Source organism: Diplotaxodon limnothrissa, linkage group LG15 (assembly GCF_057381915.1).
Source record: "Diplotaxodon limnothrissa isolate DT_005_m linkage group LG15, D_limnothrissa_male_GT1.1, whole genome shotgun sequence".
NCBI lineage: Eukaryota > Metazoa > Chordata > Actinopteri > Cichliformes > Cichlidae > Diplotaxodon > Diplotaxodon limnothrissa.
Genome location: NC_140610.1, coordinates 26,203,504 through 26,222,471, shown reverse-complemented (window position 1 = coordinate 26,222,471; position 18,968 = coordinate 26,203,504). Strand labels below are relative to the sequence as shown.

General features: G+C 41.0%; 1 protein-coding gene across 2 annotated transcripts; it reads left to right on the top strand.

Moving 5' to 3' along the window:
• Positions 1–390: 390 nt before the first annotated feature.
• On the top strand, positions 391–12,977 carry txlnba (taxilin beta a). Of its 2 annotated transcripts, none has more exons than XM_085372254.1 (11): positions 391–509; positions 6,279–6,507; positions 6,631–6,712; positions 7,394–7,479; positions 7,587–7,757; positions 8,027–8,221; positions 8,486–8,605; positions 9,362–9,436; positions 10,020–10,112; positions 10,415–10,510; positions 11,333–12,977. In XM_085372254.1, the coding sequence occupies exons 2-11, from the start codon at positions 6,295–6,297 to the stop codon at positions 12,584–12,586; spliced, it is 2,385 nt and encodes a 794-aa protein (XP_085228380.1). In that variant the 5' UTR covers positions 391–509; positions 6,279–6,294; the 3' UTR covers positions 12,587–12,977. The 2 variants fall into 2 exon arrangements, with proteins under 2 accessions (XP_085228380.1, XP_085228381.1); XM_085372255.1 differs by lacking the exon at positions 9,362–9,436 and adding an exon at positions 9,238–9,312.
• The last annotated feature ends 5,991 nt before the right edge of the window (positions 12,978–18,968 follow it).

Here is an 18,968-nt window from a genome sequence, read left to right as displayed (position 1 = left end):
TTCATAGTCTCCAGTAGCAGTGTTTTGTGTGTGTGATTGTATTGAATTGTCTTCCGCTGTTGTAGTTGAAATGTCCTAAACACCACTTGTTACTGTGCTGATTGTGTTAAAGACTGTGAGTCTGAGTCTGATGATTCCTTTGACCCAACGTCATCATTACTGTTAGTTTCTTTTCTAATCCGTTTCAAATTCACTTCCGCTTTTTTTTTTTTAACACATTTAGCCTAAAAACTTTTAAGACCCAGGTTTTTAGGTGACCTGTGAATATTGGTGATGAAGTTATTTCTAAAATCACAAAAGACTCTCGGGAACCCACCCACCCCCATCAGAATGTGTCCCCTTATCCACAGTCGCAGCACACTCTGGTGCAGTCACCGGCGTGTCCCTGAGCTGATCCTCTCATGTTATTTTGGGGGTCAGCTGTCCCGTGAACAGGACCCTCCTCCTCCTCCCGTTCTTCTTCCGTCTGTTGCTGTCTCTTCTTCACCTCCTTCACTCTGCTGATCCTGGTAAGACTTTTTCATTCCTCCCTTCCTCAGAAATCTTACTTACTTGTGTTCACCGTTCTTACTGCTGCATTTGGGTACACTTCCACAAGTGGACTACTTTGTGGAACAAACTGGAAATGTATTTTTCCTCCTGTTTCAGGCATAAATGGGGCCTGATGGTCATTTTTAAAGATGAAAAAATTTTATTGCTGCTATGTTTTCATTTTAATAAATAACTTTAAAGTACAACATGGAAAAGACATGAAGAGCTTTGTAATGGCAGCCATGACACAATAAAGGGCTGTGTCACTGTCAGCGTGTCTATATTCAGCCCTTCAGCACTTTCATACACAGCATGACTGGAATGTAAAAAATACCTGCATTTGAAGAAAGCAGTGTCTTATTCTTTAAGGATCATTTTGATAATTCAGTACAGTGAAAAATGTGATATATGTGATAATTTTAAAGGTGCCTTGTGCCTCCTTTTACTTCAGTTTAGTTGGTGGACTGTTCACTTTGTCACATGTAAACAATTACTAATGTTTTGGCCTTGCTTGTGCTGTTTTTGGTTGTCTACATCTTTCTGCAGTTACCTGGTTTTTCCAAAGGTTTTCTGTTTGGCTGTTCTGGCTCATTCTGACAGTAATGTCTTTCTTTTAGTTTTGTAAATGGATCATTTTATTTTGGAGGCATAAAGTGAGGTCAGGTGTAGGATCATTTGTCCAAAACTAAGAATGTCCTTAAAAAACACAAACAAGAAACAAGCGTAACATTGGTATTTTAAGATTTAGCTGATAATCAAGAACAAAGAATGCAGTTATTCAAAGTCCAGATTATGTTCATGTGGTTTTTCCATCATCCAGCTTGAGCACAGTCATCAAGTAAAAACATTACCATGAGCAGTTTATTTAGTCGTGGTCAACAGTTTGTAATTCAGGGGGAGGGGCTGTGATTGGTTGTGTAATATAGAGGGGAGGAGCTTAGTGTATTTTTGCAGTGGGGCGGCAAAACAGTGGAAACATGAAGCAGACACACAAAACAAACAAACAAAAAAACAAGTTTATAATAATGTTTAGCCTTAAAATCTGTGACTGTATGCCTGGAACCATATTTGGATGCTCTCAGAATAGATGAGACTACAACAGCTGTAGCCTGCAGTGTGTGTGTGACTGTGTGTGTGGATGGGGGGGAGGGCAGAGTTGGCTATCTCACTGTGATGGCTAATTTTAACTTGACAGATATAATAACGGTGGCAGCCGTCATGTTGCAACAGAGCTATGTGGACACACACACAGAGGAAGAGGCGGTGAGCTCGATGACGCCTGATGGGAAAATAAAAGTAATGTTGGTCGCTGATTAAAGGTTCCTTCCCCTCACTATACATGGCAGTTTTATTAGTTTCAAAGACATCAACAAACCTACCGTGAAGTCACCGGTCAATTTATTGATTAGACAAACTGTAAATCTTTGCATTTTATAGATTCTGGGTTTTAATATGTTGGGTTTTTTCATGGAACCATATTCACATTGTCAGTTTTTTTTTCCCAAATCATTTTCTGGACACATAGAGATAAAAGTGAATGGATGATTTAAAATTAAAGAAATGTAATGAAACACAACACAACCTTATAACTTATAGACTCCTGGTTCTTGGTTCCAAGAAAGACTTTTGGAGTCTGAGCTTGTTTCCTTTAATAGATGTACTTTGTCTTTTGACTTGTACCCAAAACTGAAGCTTACCGGAGACCGGAGACAGTACAAGACATGGATGTATCTTCCTGGTCAGAAAAAAGAAGCCAGTGCAGATGTGCTTAAAGTGAGATTGGATATAGCTGTGGTTGCAAAAACACTTTCGGTCTACAGTAGACTGTTCAGAAAAGGCTTTTTGATTTGATCTCTGCAAACATTTTCCTCCTGAGTCTAGTATAAAGTAGTTGTGACGCTGCTGTGATCTGTCACAGCTATCAGTGAGCTAAATTTAAAGTGACAGCTGCCAGATACTTTACATTGGATTAGCATGTGCTAAACAATGGAAAGCATGTTTGCAGTTGGTGTGAGCTGTTTATGAGCTGTATAGTTGTTAAAGGTTTTCAGTAGATTTTTCAAACTCACTGTCCAAACTTAAACTTGTACATTTTTAAAGAATAGAACCACAGAGTAATCCTTCTGTTACACTTGAATCAGAACATACCTCCCAATTGCTAGAAACAATTGCTAGACCATCTGATTTTGTCATATAGTTCAATTAAATATTAAAGGGTACAGTGGGGCAAAAAAGTATTTAGTCAGCCACCGATTGTGCAAGTTCCCCCACCTAAAATGATGACAGAGGTCAGTAATTTGCACCAGAGGTTCACTTCAACTGTGAGAGACAGAATGTGAAAAAAAAAAATCCATGAATCCACATGGTAGGATTTGTAAAGAATTTATTCGTAAATCAGGGTGGAAAATAAGTATTTGGTCAATAACAAAAATACAACTCAATACTTTGTAACATAACCTTTGTTGGCAATAACAGAGGTCAAACGTTTACTATATGTCTTTACCAGGTTTGCACACACAGTAGCTGGTATTTTGGCCCATTCCTCCATGCAGATCTTCTCGAGAGCAGTGATGTTTTGGGGCTGTCGCCGAGCAACACGGACTTTCAACTCCCGCCACAGATTTTCTATGGGGTTGAGGTCTGGAGACTGGCTAGGCCACTCCAGGACTTTCAAATGCTTCTTACGGAGCCACTCCTTTGTTGCCCGGGCGGTGTGTTTTGGATCATTGTCATGTTGGAAGACCCAGCCTCGTTTCATCTTCAAAGTTCTCACTGATGGAAGGAGGTTTTGGCTCAAAATCTCACGATACATGGCCCCATTCATTCTGTCCTTAACACGGATCAGTCGTCCTTTCCCCTTGGCAGAAAAACAGCCCCATAGCATGATGTTTCATCTGACCACATGACATTCTCCCAATCCTCTGCTGTATCATCCATGTGCTCTCTGGCAAACTTCAGACGGGCCTGGACATGCACTGGCTTCAGCAGCGGAACACGTCTGGCACTGCGGGATTTGAGTCCCTGCCGTTGTAGTGTGTTACTGATGGCGACCTTTGTTACTTTAGTCCCAGCTCTCTGCAGGTCATTCACCAGGTCCCCCCGTGTGGTTCTGGGATCTTTGCTCACCGTTCTCATGATCATTTTGACCCCACGGGATGAGATCTTGCGTGGAGCCCCAGATCGAGGGAGATTATCAGTGGTCTTGTATGTCTTCCATTTTCTGATGATTGCTCCCACAGTTGATTTTTTCACACCAAGCTGCTTGCCTATTGTAGATTCACTCTTCCCAGTCTGGTGCAGGTCTACAATACTTTTCCTGGTGTCCTTCGAAAGCTCTTTGGTCTTGGCCATGGCGGAGTTTGGAGTCTGACTGTTTGAGGCTGTGGACAGGTGTCTTTTATACAGATGATGAGTTCAAACAGGTGCCATTCATACAGGTAACGAGTGGGGGACAGAAAAGCTTCTTACAGAAGATGTTACAGGTCTGTGAGAGCCAGAGATTTTCCTTGTTTGAGGTGACCAAATACTTATTTTCCACCCTAATTTACGAATAAATTCTTTACACTATTTACACAATTCTTGGACACTAATTCCCCCACCTCTCCCCCCTCCATAGAGCCATCACCACCTTCAAACTGTTCACCTACAACACCCCCCTCCTCACCCCACACAAAAGAGGATTTCACACCACCTCCTCCCACCACAACTCTTCATATTCATGAAGCAGATGTGAGGAAGCAGTTTAAGAACCTGAATGCTCGAAAAGCTCCCGGCCCAGACGGCGTGTCTCCTGCCACCCTCAGACACTGTGCAAACGAGCTGGCCCCAGTGTTTTCTGGCATTTACAACTCCTCACTGCAGGCATGTCATGTGCCTGCCTGCTTCAAGTCCTCCACCATAATCCCTGTCCCCAAGAAACCTAGGATCACTGGACTAAATGACTACAGACCCGTGGCTCTGACATCTGTGGTCATGAAGTCTTTTGAGCGCCTAGTTCTCTCCCATCTCAGGACCCTCACGGCCCCCCTCCTGGACCCCCTGCAGTTTGCATATAGAGCCAACAGGTCTGTAGACGACGCCATCAACATGGCCCTACACTTCATCCTGCAGCATCTGGACTCCCCAGGAACCTACGCCAGGATCCTGTTTGTGGACTTCAGCTCTGCCTTCAACACCATCCTTCCAGACCATCTCCGAGGCAAGCTTTCCCAGATGAATGTGCCTGATCCCATCTGCCGGTGGATCACTGACTTCCTGACGGACAGGAAGCAGCATGTGAGGCTGGGAAAGAATGTCTCGGACTCCCGGACCATCAGCACCGGCTCCCCTCAGGGCTGTGTTCTTTCTCCTCTGCTCTTCTCCCTGTACACCAACTGCTGCACCTCCACCCACCAGTCTGTCAAGCTAATCAAGTTTGCAGATGACACCACCGTTATTGGGCTCATCTCTGACGGGGATGAGTCTGCCTACAGGAGGGAGGTTGAACGTCTGGTGTCCTGGTGCAGCCACAACAACCTGGTGCTGAATGCCCAGAAGACAGTGGAGATTACTGTGGACTTCAGGAAGCACACAGCCCCACTCCCCCCCATCATCCTGACTGACACCCCCATCACCTCTGTGGACTCATTCCGCTTCCTGGGTACCACCATCACCCAGGACCTGAAGTGGGAGCCCACCATCACCTCCGTCATCAAGAAAGCCCAGCAGAGGATGTACTTCCTGAGGCAGCTGAAGAAATTCAACCTGCCAACACGGACGATGATGCAATTCTACACTGCAATCATCGAGTCCATCCTCACCTCCTCCATCACCGTGTGGTACGCTGGAGCCACTATCAGGGACAAACAGAGACTGCAGCGTGTTGTGCGCTCTGCTGAGAAGGTGATTGGCTGCAGACTCCCATCTCTGCAGGACCTGTACACCTCCAGGACACTGCGGCGTGCAGCTCGGATCTCAGCTGACCCTTCTCACCCTGGACACAGTCTGTTTGACCTGCTCCCCTCAGGCAGGAGGCTCCGGTCCATTCGCACCAGAACCTCTCGCCATAAGAACAGTTTCTTCCCCTCTTCTGTTGGACACATGAACAATAACCATATGACTGTTCCCACCACTAACACATGACCCTACGCTGTGTTCACTGCATCATTCCATGTTTGGCACTGATCACCACCTGCACTCATGTATATCTTTCAACGTAGCACTCTTAATTCTTATTCTCATGTATATATCTCATGTATAGCTCATGCACATATCTTTCTACGTAGCACTTTTAATTCTTATCCCTACTTTTATTTTTTCATGTCTATTTAAGTGCTATTTATGACACTATTTAAGTGCTATTTATGACACTATGTTTGCACTGAAGCACCGCAGCAATTTCCTAATGTTGTAAACCTGCTCAACATTTGGCAATAAACCCCTTTCTGATTCTGATTCTGATTCTACAAATCCTACCATGTGAATTCATGGATTTTTTTTTCACATTCTGTCTCTCACAGTTGAAGTGTACCTCTGGTGCAAATTACTGACCTCTGTCATCATTTTAGGTGGGGGAACTTGCACAATCGGTGGCTGACTAAATACTTTTTTGCCCCACTGTATATGAATAGAGTGAAATCAAAGTTTTTTTACATGCTGCAGTTTGAATGAGTGACGTCCAACAGTTAAGTTTTACTTCGTCTTGTTAGGTTCTCTGTAAATCTCTGTATCTGCCTGCTGTAAAAAAATAAAAAATCCATGTGCATTAGTTCCAGAAAACTGACAATGGAGACGTCGGTGGAAGCAGCTGAGGTGTTGGTGCCTCCCACATCTGTCAAGGCATCTTCACTGGAGCCTGAGAGCAGTGAGGGCGAGACGGCAGGTGTGGCTTGCTCCGCCTCCTCTCCTGACAATCCGGACTCTGTGGAGCAGTTCAGTCGACGGCTTGATGACATCATTCACATGTATAGCTCCACAGCCGGCGTCCTCGACAAACAGGTTTTAAAAGTTAACAACACCTGCTCCTTGATGTCTGGCTGCTGGTGATGTGTGCCGAACAAATGTAAAAAACTAAACTAAACAAAAACAAAAAAGCAATGTTTTATACTGTTTTGGATGTAGAGTGGGGTGGAGGCAGAGGTGGAAAAGGTGAAGGAGGAGGCAAAAGATGACATCACAAGCACCATGGACACAGATGACACAGGTGAGGCAGCCAGAGAGCAGGATGGTTTTATTCCTTTACCCAGTTCCCAATAAATACTGCAACCATCCAACCATCAGTCAACCCCACAAAAACCCAAATGAATCTGAAATGTATCTGCATGTGGACTTTAGTAAAGTAAAGTTTTAATGCTGAAGTTTTGTTTCTGATTCAACAAATTTTTGGTGCTTTTGAGCTGATCGCGCTGACAGGTGTCAGATAGTCTTATTAGCCCCAAAATAGAAACAATTTTTAACCAATGCACCTTAAAAGAACTGAACTCTAAAATGAAACTTATGTTGTCTATTGTTGCAATATTATCCTGCTCATACTGAGGATGAACTGCATTTACTTATTTATTATTTACTCTAGTAGCTCTTAGCCTAGTTTATATGCAAGTTACTTGAGCTTTTATCTTCTTTTTTATCTTGCACTTTTAATACTTCTTTTTTTATTTAGCTTATAGCGCCTTTGATGTGAGCAGCAACAACTTTTCTTTAGAAAAAGAAAATTTAAAAAGCCAGAAACATGAGAGGGTGAACCATCTCATTATTAATACAAAGTATAATTAATAAAAACAACCAAAGCGAAATTGTTTTTGTCATAGCAAATGAAAGCTTAAATAATGAATACTATATCCTGTGTGTATTATCAAAATGCTAGAAACTGTATCTCTCTCTGCAGAGGCCTCTCTCATCATGCAGGCCCTGAACGAACTCTCTTCTCCAGAGGAGAAACTGGAAGCTCTGGTCAGGAAGTATGCTGAACTGGTAAGGAAGCAGCTGAAGTTTTTAGTGTTGCTTGCTGGAAGTATTTATACTGTTTCTGGCACTGGGTCTTTAAAATTCATAGCAAGTACCTCTCCTTGTGTTCGCAGGCGGCCTTGCGGCGCTGCGATGTGCAGAGGTTGAGTGCTCTGCAGCAGAAGTTGTCCGTCGTGCTGGAGGAGCGGCAGCAGCTGCAGGCCGAGTATCGCAGCAGCATCGCAGCTCGCAGCAAACTGGAGAGTCTGTGCAGAGAGCAGCAGTCATTCTACAATGTTCTGAGGGTGTGGAGGATGTTTGCATTTACTTTGGCACAGCAGGAGAAGCTATTGAGACATAATTTTTAATCCACTTTCACGATAAGCACAAACCGTATAAAAACACAATTTAAACATCTCAGTGTTTTGTAGTTAGTTAGATGGTGGTTATTATCTGGAAGAACTGATTCACTTGTACAGGAAGAAGGAAAGTTGAAGCCTGACAGAACTCTGTTTCTTTCACCTTCCTCTTCTTCCATTCACTTCTCCCCGACTGCCACCGCTACCTCCTCCAGGAGGAGACTCTGCAGCGCTGCAAGGAGGACGAGGAGAAGAGAACAGAGATCACCACCCACTTCCAGAGCATGCTGGGTGAGATCCAGAGCCAGATTGAGCTGCACAGCGCACGAAATGAGAAGCTGTGCGGTGAAAATGTCAATCTGACCGACAAGTTGGAGAACCTCATGACCCAGTGTGAACGGAGGGAGGAGGTGAGAGGTCACAGGTCAACATTACACATTAAAATGTATTTTCAGATATCTTTGAATAAAAAACAAAACTTTAGAGTTACTTCAGATGAGTTTTTTCTTTTTGATTCATTGGTAAATTGATCCATTGATCCACCCATCCATTCTCTTTAGCTTATCCAATTGAGGGTCGCGGGGGGCTGGAGCCTTTACCCAGCTTTCATAGGATGAAATGCTTGAGAAAATGATATGAAGGTAAATTCTTTCCTGTTCTCCTCCGTCCTGCAGAGTTTGGAGAAGATCAACAAGCATCGTGACCTGCAGCAGAAACTGATTGAAGCCAAACTGCAGCAGGCCAACGCTCTGCTGACCGAAGCTGAGGAGAAACACAAAAGAGAGAAGGAATACGTGAGTGTGCCATTGCTTCCATTGTAACCAGTGAAGAAATAAAGGATACGCCTTTGTCCCAGCATTCTGAGAATTCACCCAGAGCTCTCCAGATATCACTTATGTCAGTTTATCTACATGTAAACAAACTTTGGCATGTCAATTCTAAAAGGTCATATCAATGAATATCATTAATGGTATTATATGTCTGTTTTTAAAATTCCATTTAAACATATTTAATGTGACTTCGGCACAGCAGTCTTATTGCAACATATTCTCATCTCCGTGTGTCAGCTGCTCCAGTTTGGTCAGATGTTTCCTTTTACATAAGCGATGCACTGACACTGGCAAAATTATCCACCAAGACTTTAATGATCTCATTTTTCTCAAGGTTCTGGGAAAACTGGTGATTTGAAATAAATGTTTTTTTTGGTTTTTTTTTACCAGTAACCCTACAAGCTGGAAAGTAATGAGTTGGGTGTCACAGACCCATCTCACTAATGCAATAACCACGACACTTTGTGCATAAAGGCTTTGACGGTCAGGGGATGAGAACGGGCTGCTTGCTGTTAGCTTGATAATCAAGATGAATTTTCTCTAAATCTGTTTTGAAGGCCATGCAGATTAACTGTATACTGTCTCTGTCACCTTAGTTGCTTAGGGAGGCTATTGACAAAACAAAGAAATGCTTCGCTATGAAGGAGCAGGAGCTGGCCATGAAGAAGAAGGTAAAGAAACGTCTTTAACGTCTGGCTCTGTCTGTTCTCTTCTAACCAGTTACTGGTTCAGGCTGCTGAATGGAAACTGCAGGCTCAGACACTCAGAGAGCAGGGGACTGTCATGCAGGCGCAGGTGAATATTCACTGACTGAGGCTGAGTCAGGCAGATTACTGCAGGTGTCACACAAGACCACAATGAGCTGAATGCACTTATTTTGTGCATGACGGCTTAAAACGTCTCCACACTGTGAGGAATAATATCAAAAAGCTCCTGTTCTCTTTATTAATTATATAAAACAAAAATAATTATTGAATAAGCTATCTGGAAAAGCTGAATTTATTAAAATGCATTTGAAAAAAAAAAACATTTTTACAGAGAAATGCATATATGTAAGTCTCATTAACATCTTTCCGTCTAGTGCAAATATACTTAGAGTATACTTTGAATACTGCATCTTACTTGAATGTGGAGATTTAGTCTGGGCCTCAAAAATCAATACATAGGAAAAAATGACTGCAGTTAAGTTTAATTTGTTCTAAATTTGTCTAACCAAGATCTGTTTGAGGTTTTTTTGGAGGTTTTCTTGCAGGAGCAGTGAATAAAGCTTGATTTTAGTTTGTCGTCATATTATTTGAATAGAAATTATGAGGGATCTGCTAATATAAACGTATCTGTCCTATGACTCTGACTTATCAGCCTTCTCCTCTAACCACAGCTGACCCTGTATGGTGAGAAGTTTGATGAGTTCCAGGCAACTCTGGCCAAAAGCAATGAAATCTACGTCCGCTTCAAAAAGGAGATGGAAAATGTGAGTTTTGACCTGTGTTATGTGTGTGTGTGTGTGTGTGTGTGTGTGTGTGTGTGTGTGTGTGTGTGTGTGTAGGGTAAATGGGGACAGTTACTCTCATCTTTTATGTCGGACACAATAAGTGCAGAAATTAATTTGTGACGATTAAAGAAAACCCCTCTTACCAGAATTTTTGCGTGTGTGTGAGATGTAAATGGATGGTTGTTGCTCTAGCACGTTTTCTTGACTTTGGATGGATCTGACACAAGTCTGATTCGTAGATTTTATTTTATTTCGTGGTTGTTGTTGTTTTGTTTTTTTAGATGTCAGACAAGATGAAGAAAGTGGAGAAAGAGTCCAATCTGTGGAAGACGAGGTTTGAGAACTGCAACAAGGCTTTGACTGATATGATTGAAGAGGTAAATGTTTACGATGCACTACCTGGAGAATTTAATCACAATTGGAGAGAGACACCTACAGGCCTTGGTTAATCCTTTTTGAATCCATGTGGTGCCAGTGCCTTATCGATAAAAACACGATTGTTCAAATTTGTACAAATTTTTTGGCCCCAGCACAGGACCGAATAATTGCTGGATTCATGTATAGTATTTCCTTAGATTCCGTTACTCTTTTTTTTACACAGTGGCCAATGAGTAGACACTCCTCCAATTTATTAGCTAATTCCTAAGCTGTCAGATTTAGTGCCACAGTAGAGGTGCCTGCAAATCCATGAATTAAATTCCATTTTATTTATACAGCATCAAATCACAACAACAGTCGCCTCAAGATGCTTTATATTTTAAGGTAGACCCTACAATAATGCATACAGAGGAAAACCCTGAATCTGGTTAGATACCACATTTCTAAGATTTTCAGGGCAGAGTACAATGACCTCAATTTTATCTGAATTTAGAAGCAGAAAGTTGGAGATCATGAAATAATCCCATCTATAAATGTAAATATTTAGAGAAGTGTTTTCATGGGTCCAACATATTAGCTGATAAAAAAAGATAGATACAATCAAACTGACTGATCCAACACACAAGCTAATCCATTTTCCAATTGGTCCTGGTACAAATGGGGTCTTGGGCCATGTTGCACCAGTGACCTAATTTAGATGATGACAGCAAAGCATCACCAAACCAAAGATCCTTAGCGATTCATAAATACCCTACTCAAACAGCATCGTCTTTTTATGGTGTCATCTTGTCTAATTTTCTTCATCCCTTCTTGTTCTTCAGAGAACAGAGAAAGGTAGAGAGTACGATCTGTTCGTCCTGAAGATTCAGAAGCTGGAGAAGCTTTGTCGTGCCCTCCAGGATGAAAGGAAAGTGCTCTATGACAAAATCAAGGATGTTCGCTACTCTAATGCCAACCTTCAAACAAAGGTCTTTGGCATCTCCAACCTCAATAACAAGCCTGAGGGTGCTGACGAATCTGCCCTACTGACCCCTGATGAGATGCAGGAAATCGAGGAGGAGGACCCGGTTCTGACAGAGGGCATGTCCCGCCTGAAGGAGGAGCAGACCAAGCTGCAAGAGTTTGCTGCCTCCCTGTTGACGACAACTGTTGACACTGAGGAAGAGGAAAATAATGAGTTAGACCTTGAAGAAGATCTAGTTTCATCTGCATTTTTCCATTTCAAAGCAAAACCTCAAGTCAAAGAGGGTCTGGATTCAGTCCCTGGGCAGGTGGAAGATGTAAAGTCAAAAGCATCAGATTCAGAGCTGCCACAGCCAGTGAAGGTGGAGGAGGTTCTAGATCAGGTTGTGCCTGCTGCAGAAGCCACAACCACTCAGAAGACAACTTTAGAAACAGCATTAGATCCAAATACAGAGGCGATAAAGGTTCAGACACAAGTTGAGGCTGAAGAGGCGCACCAAGCGGAGCCAGACGCAGAGATCCAGCATACAGTCGCACCTGTTCCAAAACCAGAACCAGAACGAGCCAAAGCTGAAATAGGAATGGAGGCAATGAAGGCTGAGGTCCTGGAGGAGACCGGTGAGATTACACCAGGGGCACCAGTGAAAGATGAGAAAGACCAGCAGCAGTCCATTGAAGCTACATCAGCATCAGACCCTGAGAAAGCCAAGTTTGATCCAGAAACAGACGCAATAAAGGCTGAGATCCAGGAGGAGTCCAGTGAGGGCAAACTACAAGTGGCTCCGCAAAATGATAAGGATCAGCAACAGCCATCTGAGTCTCTACTAACACTAGAGACTGAGAAAACTAGGGCCTCTCCAGCAATGGATGCAGAAGAAATGAAGGCCGAGCTCAAGGAGGAGATCAGTGAGGTCAAGCCAATGGTGCTTCTACAAGACGAGAAGGATCAGCAGCAGATAGCCGAACACGTTCAGGCACCAGAAGCAGTCTTAAAACCCTCAGAGTCAGCCTCATCTTCTGTGAACACTAAATCAGCTCCATCCTCTGACGCAGACCCCAAGAAGCAGGTCCTGAAGAAAAAGAAGAAGAAAAGTAGCAAGAATGCCAGCTAAAGTTACAGTGTGTAGGTGTGTGTGTGCTGTTATTTGGTGTTAATATGAACTTTTGCAATTAATTCATTTAAATGGTAGTATCAGCTAAAGTGTTCTCTTCACTGTTATTCAGTCTCACCAAACATCAACAAATGTATTTTACAGTTTGTTAGAATGAAGATTTAATTAGGCCTGACATGTTGACCCATGGGTCTTCATGAGTGGAATATTTTCTGGTAACTAACTGCAATGAAAAGCTAAAAGTGCCTTATGTAAGGCAAGGAAAGTATAGCCGCTGGCTGGAGGACAGTAAAGAGTATTTCTCTCCTAAACAAACAGTACTGTGTGCTAAAATGACTCGAATAATAAAAATGATAATCTGACATTTCTCTGGTCTCATTTACTTTCATTTACTTATGAAAGTCTTTATCCTTTTAAAGCTTCAATATCAGCTGCCATATCTTGTTCTATAGCCACATCTTATGGGTCTGTAAATCTATGGTACATGTGAGAAGGCATTTTGTCCATTATTTGGCCACTGCATTGTTAGTATTTAAATTTCCATCTAGGAGAATTGCCTTTTTCTTTTCTTTTTTTTCTTTTCTGCTTCATACTGAGTATTTTTTCTTCATTTTTCTTAAAATATACACCTTTGTTTGTTGAGATTTATGGGTGGTGGAGGGTCATAAGTGGATTTGAACTCAAATAAAGGGCACGTTTCGTCTCATTGACAATGATCCCCACAGGGTATGTCAATAGACTGGGGCAGGAGGCATCGACTTTATAACCAAAAACCAAGTTATTGCAGAAGTTGTTGCAGAATTATACCTTCTAACGTTTGCTTTACAAAAAAACTGGAGCTTTTCCCAAATCTCACCAAAGAGCATCTGGAAATGAACATAAAATAAAAACCTGAATAATAACGTCAAAAATTAAGGGACCCCAGTGTGATGCAGAATCCATCTTATGGGTGAAAACCCCTAATCCTGGTCAGGTGCACACTAAAAAATTACACTACATAGGTACCACTGTGTGATGATGTGATATTAAGAGGTCCTTACAAAGCATGACTGCCTTGTAAGGACTGTTTGAAGTGCTGTTTGAAACGGGAAACAAACTGCTCACTACTGTGTCAAAGTGTGGTTTGTTTGGACCCAGCCATCCACCCTGAACATCCACCCTGCAGTGACACTGTCTCCGCAACTGTTGCTGATTAAAATAATGCTCGAAGTAATAAAGTATTTATACAAAGAGCCCCATGAGGTTTGTTTTTAAATAAAACACACACACATGCTCCAAATATGGGCCTTTATTTTAAAAAACACAGCAACAAAAATGCAATTTTGAGAGAAATGTGTCCACTTGTGCAGCTGGAAAAGCATAGTTCAGGCTAAAACACCAGACTTAACCATAAAATCAGTCTTTATGTCCTCATTTTAGCAGGTACAGCTTCCTGCACTGAGAAACATTCAGTAATACACTTCTGCAGTTGCAGTGCTTCAAAAATATTCAGATGTGAAGGGTTATACGTCTTAATATAATCAGAATGCAGTTCAGAGTTACAGCCAGTAGATGGAGACAGAGGTCTTCAAATTCTTAATTCAAGAAAAGAATATTGAAAAAAGAAAATCAGTACTACAGGTGATGTTTTTACTTTACTTAGTGTAACTGTGTGATTATGTAACTATGAATACATTTAAATTAGTCCAGTTATTCGATATTTACTTGAGGGTCCAAATACATTTCTACAGATATTTATTAAGAGACATTTCCTGCAGATATATGTCCTTTTCTCTACAAAACGAGTTAGATTCTGTGCTGTGGGCTGAACAATCATTATTTATCCTTCTGAGCATGAGTTCAATAATAGGTGGTTCAAATGTTCATGCAAAGCTTTTGACTTGATCTAAAGTGACTTCAATCAAATTTGATAATGGAGTAACTAAAATGCTTTAAACATAAATGCATGCAGGGTCGTGTCTCTAATGAAATACATCAGAGACCACAGAAACCTCATGACGTGGAAGTTGGCTTACAAGATAAGAGGGAGAGATTCCTACCTCTAAGACTCACTTCATTGCCATATTTTGTGCATGAAAAGAATTATTGATAATTAAAAAGCAAAAACACTAGAGAACAAAGGGTTTTATAAAATTAATTTAAGAGCTTAAAAGGAGGGCAGATAAGGGAGAGAGGGATTTGATTCTTGCCAGAAGTGAAGTGTTTTTGAAGATTTTCGACCTTGTGGCAGAAGATAAGAGCTGGATTAAGGAGTATGCGCATCTGTGCGAAAGACATTCTCATCATTACGTTAGCGGTTAGCTAAGTAATAATCATGTCCTTGAATATAGTTCATCACAGTGGGCGTTACCCAATCGCTGGGAAGGGGGCCTTCAGAGTCTCTGTCTATTTAAATTATTATATAATTAACTTATTTCCATATTTGATGAGGTTCTCCCTGCTTTAACACTCTTTGAGGTTTGGTTTTTAAATAGATACAAGCTCTCAAAACTATTGAATCATTCTCAGCTTTCATTAGGACTCCTTTTGCGCTCCATGTCTTTAAGCTCATTTCTTATAAAAACCGAGCCCACGGGCTCTCCGTATCCCCCAGCACCATTTAATTGAATACTGCAGACAACAATCATGTTTTTCATGCCTGGATGTTACAAACTGATTATTTTATTGGAGCTGAAAGAATTTGAACCATTTTGACATTTAAGTTTTTGTTTGCCTGCAAATTTTATTAAATATTCTGTCTTTGAATATCTTGTTAATTACTTTGCTCCCAGTAACAGCGTTCAACATGAATCATATAGGAAGGTACCTTGCTGCTAAAGAATGCTGCTGAATATCCTGTTCCACATGAAACCGTCCACAGAAAAAGGTTAGACCCATAAAGACTTTCTTCCTTTCGCTCTCTGTGGGATTTATCCTTTCTGTGCAGAATGCTACGTGCCAGCGAGCATCCAGAATGGGTGCTTTCACTTGTCATTCCTCAGTCCCACCTATCTGCTGCCTGATTGGATCAGTGTCCCGCTCCCTGCTCCAGCTTCATCATCTCACCTGCTTAACAAAGAAGAAGCTAGACTGTTAGAGAGGCTGGATGGGGTTACCTGTCCTTTGTTTGTCTGCAGTGATCATTAATTTAAATGCATATTGTGGTATTGACAGTGCACACAAACAGAGACCGCTGAGTTGTACCTTTGTATTTGTACTGAAAGGCTTCCTGTAGCTGTGAAGAGCCTCTCTGTACTTGAAGACTGAAGACTCTTTTTGGAGAGATTCAGGGTTAAGGGTCCTAAGTGTTTGTAGGATGTCTTTGGTGACATTGTGAGTGTGACTTAGGTTGTGTGTGTGTGTGTGTGTGTGTGTGTGTGTGTGTGTGTGTGTGTGTGTGTGTGTGTGTGTGTGTGTGTGTTTTAATCGAGCCAACAGGAAGTTGCAAATAATAGCTGTCACGTTAGACAGATATTGATATAAAAACAGATTTTGCAAATTATAGAAGTGTTTCATGTTCCCATTTTCTAGAACTGAGAGTCAGACAGAGCTTTGGATATTATTATCAGCCTTAACCTTTAAATTTGATTTACAATCTAGTTAAAATCTTGACATTCCCAGAAAGAAAAGATTCAGACGAGTTGACTTTTGTCATCCTGATGCTGTTTTCCTGTAACTTGATTTCAAGTATTCCAGTACATATATACTGCCTTAATGTGATCGTTGAGGTAAACTAAAGGTCAGTTTCTGCAGCACTTAGACCTCCATTTCATATGAAGAGGGAGTATTTGGATGCTTGGATAGGATTTAAGCTTCGAATTGTGACCATGCTCAATGAGAAACTGCAGGTGGAAAAGTGAAGCAGCACACACTCGTGCCTATCTGCAGGAAACATGCAGGATGGGGGTTTCTCTGTGTGGCTAATCAAACTGAGCTGCTTTTTCAGAGTGATGAGCCTGAAACACATGGATGTGTGAAATTACACTGACAGGCAGAAAGAGAACAAGGAGACATTAATGTTTTACCTGCTGACCTCCTTTTAATCCCCATGAATGAAAGCCTTCCTGACTCCTGCTGCCGGGAGCCTTCATTAATAAATCATCCCATAAAGTTGGGACCCAACACAAGTGTGTAACATTAACCTCCACTCATCTGGAGTCTGTCCAGCAGGTGTTGAACCTGCTGCTGGGATCAACCCTCGTTCATATTACATACATTTGAGTAACAGTGAGGTCCAGCACTGAGCCAGCTGACTCCCGAGGTGCTGGATCGACAGCAGTTTCTTCCACACAAAAGGAAATCCACCTTTTCCTTGATGGCCCTGGATTTGTTAACTGAGTCACTGCCATGCTTAAACAGGAAGGGGCCTTCCCCTGAGTGCTGAAATAAAGATGTAAGCACACTATTGTCTGGCACATCCGTCAAAATGATTAAGGGGTGCAAGCTCCAATTTGGACCCCATTGGTAAAGTGGCACCATTAAGTCTGCATAATCAGCTTTTATCAGTGGTGGTGAAGTGGGCTTAGCAACAACAACTTCTGTTTATACACAAAGCTTTTATGGAACTTAACAAACTTCTTTAGAAAAATATTTTTAAGCATGGGAAACACTTTGGCACTTGATTGGCTGAGATGAAGAGAAGGGAGTCCTCATCACTGAAGCCTGAAACACACTAATGTTGGTTATTACTAAATCTGCTGTCACTGTCTCATGAAACAGAATAAATCTGACAGTATCAATAATGTGTTGCTTTTTGCTCTGCCTTTTAATTCTTTGATTTAGTCTCCTGAAGTTTTTGACTTGTTTTCAGGTTTTATAAATGTATTTCCTCAGTAGCACCAAAATACATTACAGGAGCTCTGGGAATCTCCTCCGGGTTGGAGGTCAGTGGAAATATTTAATGCACCGGGATAAGAGCATTTTGGAAAGACTGACTGTAAATGGACTTTAACTGTAAGTTTGACAGACAACCAAAATTAATTCTACAAACGACCAAGGTTCATATGCGTTTTGTGCAGATTTAAATACTAAATTCAGCATTTTATGTAAAAAATAGACAGTACCCAATTTTTCAAACACATAATTTTCCAATAAATGCAATTGGACATTTAGTTACTACTAAAAGGTTTATATCATTTTAGGGTTGAAAATGATCTTGGTCTTAAAGCCTAAACAGATATTTCAGCACAGATTGTCCTTTGAGTTATTCCTTGTAATTTCACTCAATTAAAAGAAAAATGACGAAAAATATGATCTTTTAAAAAGTTGTGATTGGATCAGCTGCTCCTTTGCCAAATCTCCTGAAGGCACAGACATGCAGGCGGCAACAGTGGCAACATTTGACCATAAATCACCTGATCAGCAGGAGAGCAACGTTAAAAAAATATCTTGCTTTTTATCTCACAAAGTTCAGCTTTTTTTTTTCCAGCATGGGGAACAAGTAGATAGTGATTTATTGATAAGAACACAGATGAGTATTTTGCTGTAGGACTGAGGTTGTGTCAGCAGTTTGGCTTCAGAAGCTTTGGAAACAAATCCCAGTCGCGTTATTCCATGAATTTGTCGTTTGTCAAAGAGCATTTACTGACCCTTTATATTTTTATTGGAAAACCTTAGGTACGATATCATCAAAGAGAACTTTATTTTAAATAATTATGACTATAGAACAACATTTTACTGAATAAGCATTGTTTACAGTGTTTCAACACGTTGGTATAAGAGTTATTTAACAGTTTTAAGTAAATCTATCTTTTGGAAGACCTGCTGGATTTGTCATACATGACATGTACACAAACATTAGACATATTTGATAATTATTTTATCTTTTAGTTTATTAGTAATGATTAATGGTTTGTTTTCTGAAGTGAATATGTAGTAATGATAGTAATTTATTATTATTAAATTATTTATTGTTATTAATGTAGTAATTTATTAGTAAATCATTCCGTATTTAAAAAAGTGTTTCAACAAAAAATTACGCCTGTTAATCATATTTTGTAGTTATACAAATGGCATTCAATTGGCTCTTTGTTCTGTAAAATGTAGTGCTGCACATGTCTGCCAAAATCAGCCTTGCTGACCGCCATTGGCATTTTAAGATGACATTTGTGAACAGTTATCTTAATGTTTATCTAGTGTCACGTTAATCTAAAGGTTAACAATCTGATGAAGAGATGATAAAAATCTAAAGAGTTCAAACTCTTCTTCGAGTATAAAAGTCTGATAGTGGTGTCAGCCCAGACTTTCAGTTAGTAAAATAGGTGTGCAAATAAACAACTTGTTTAAGCTCCAAACTCTGAACCATCATTTTGATAAGAAAGCAGTAACTCCTCCATTGTTTGTCCTTCCATCGTGTCCTCTTTTTTTTTTTAATCTAAGGAGAGCTCGTGAACTATATTCCAGC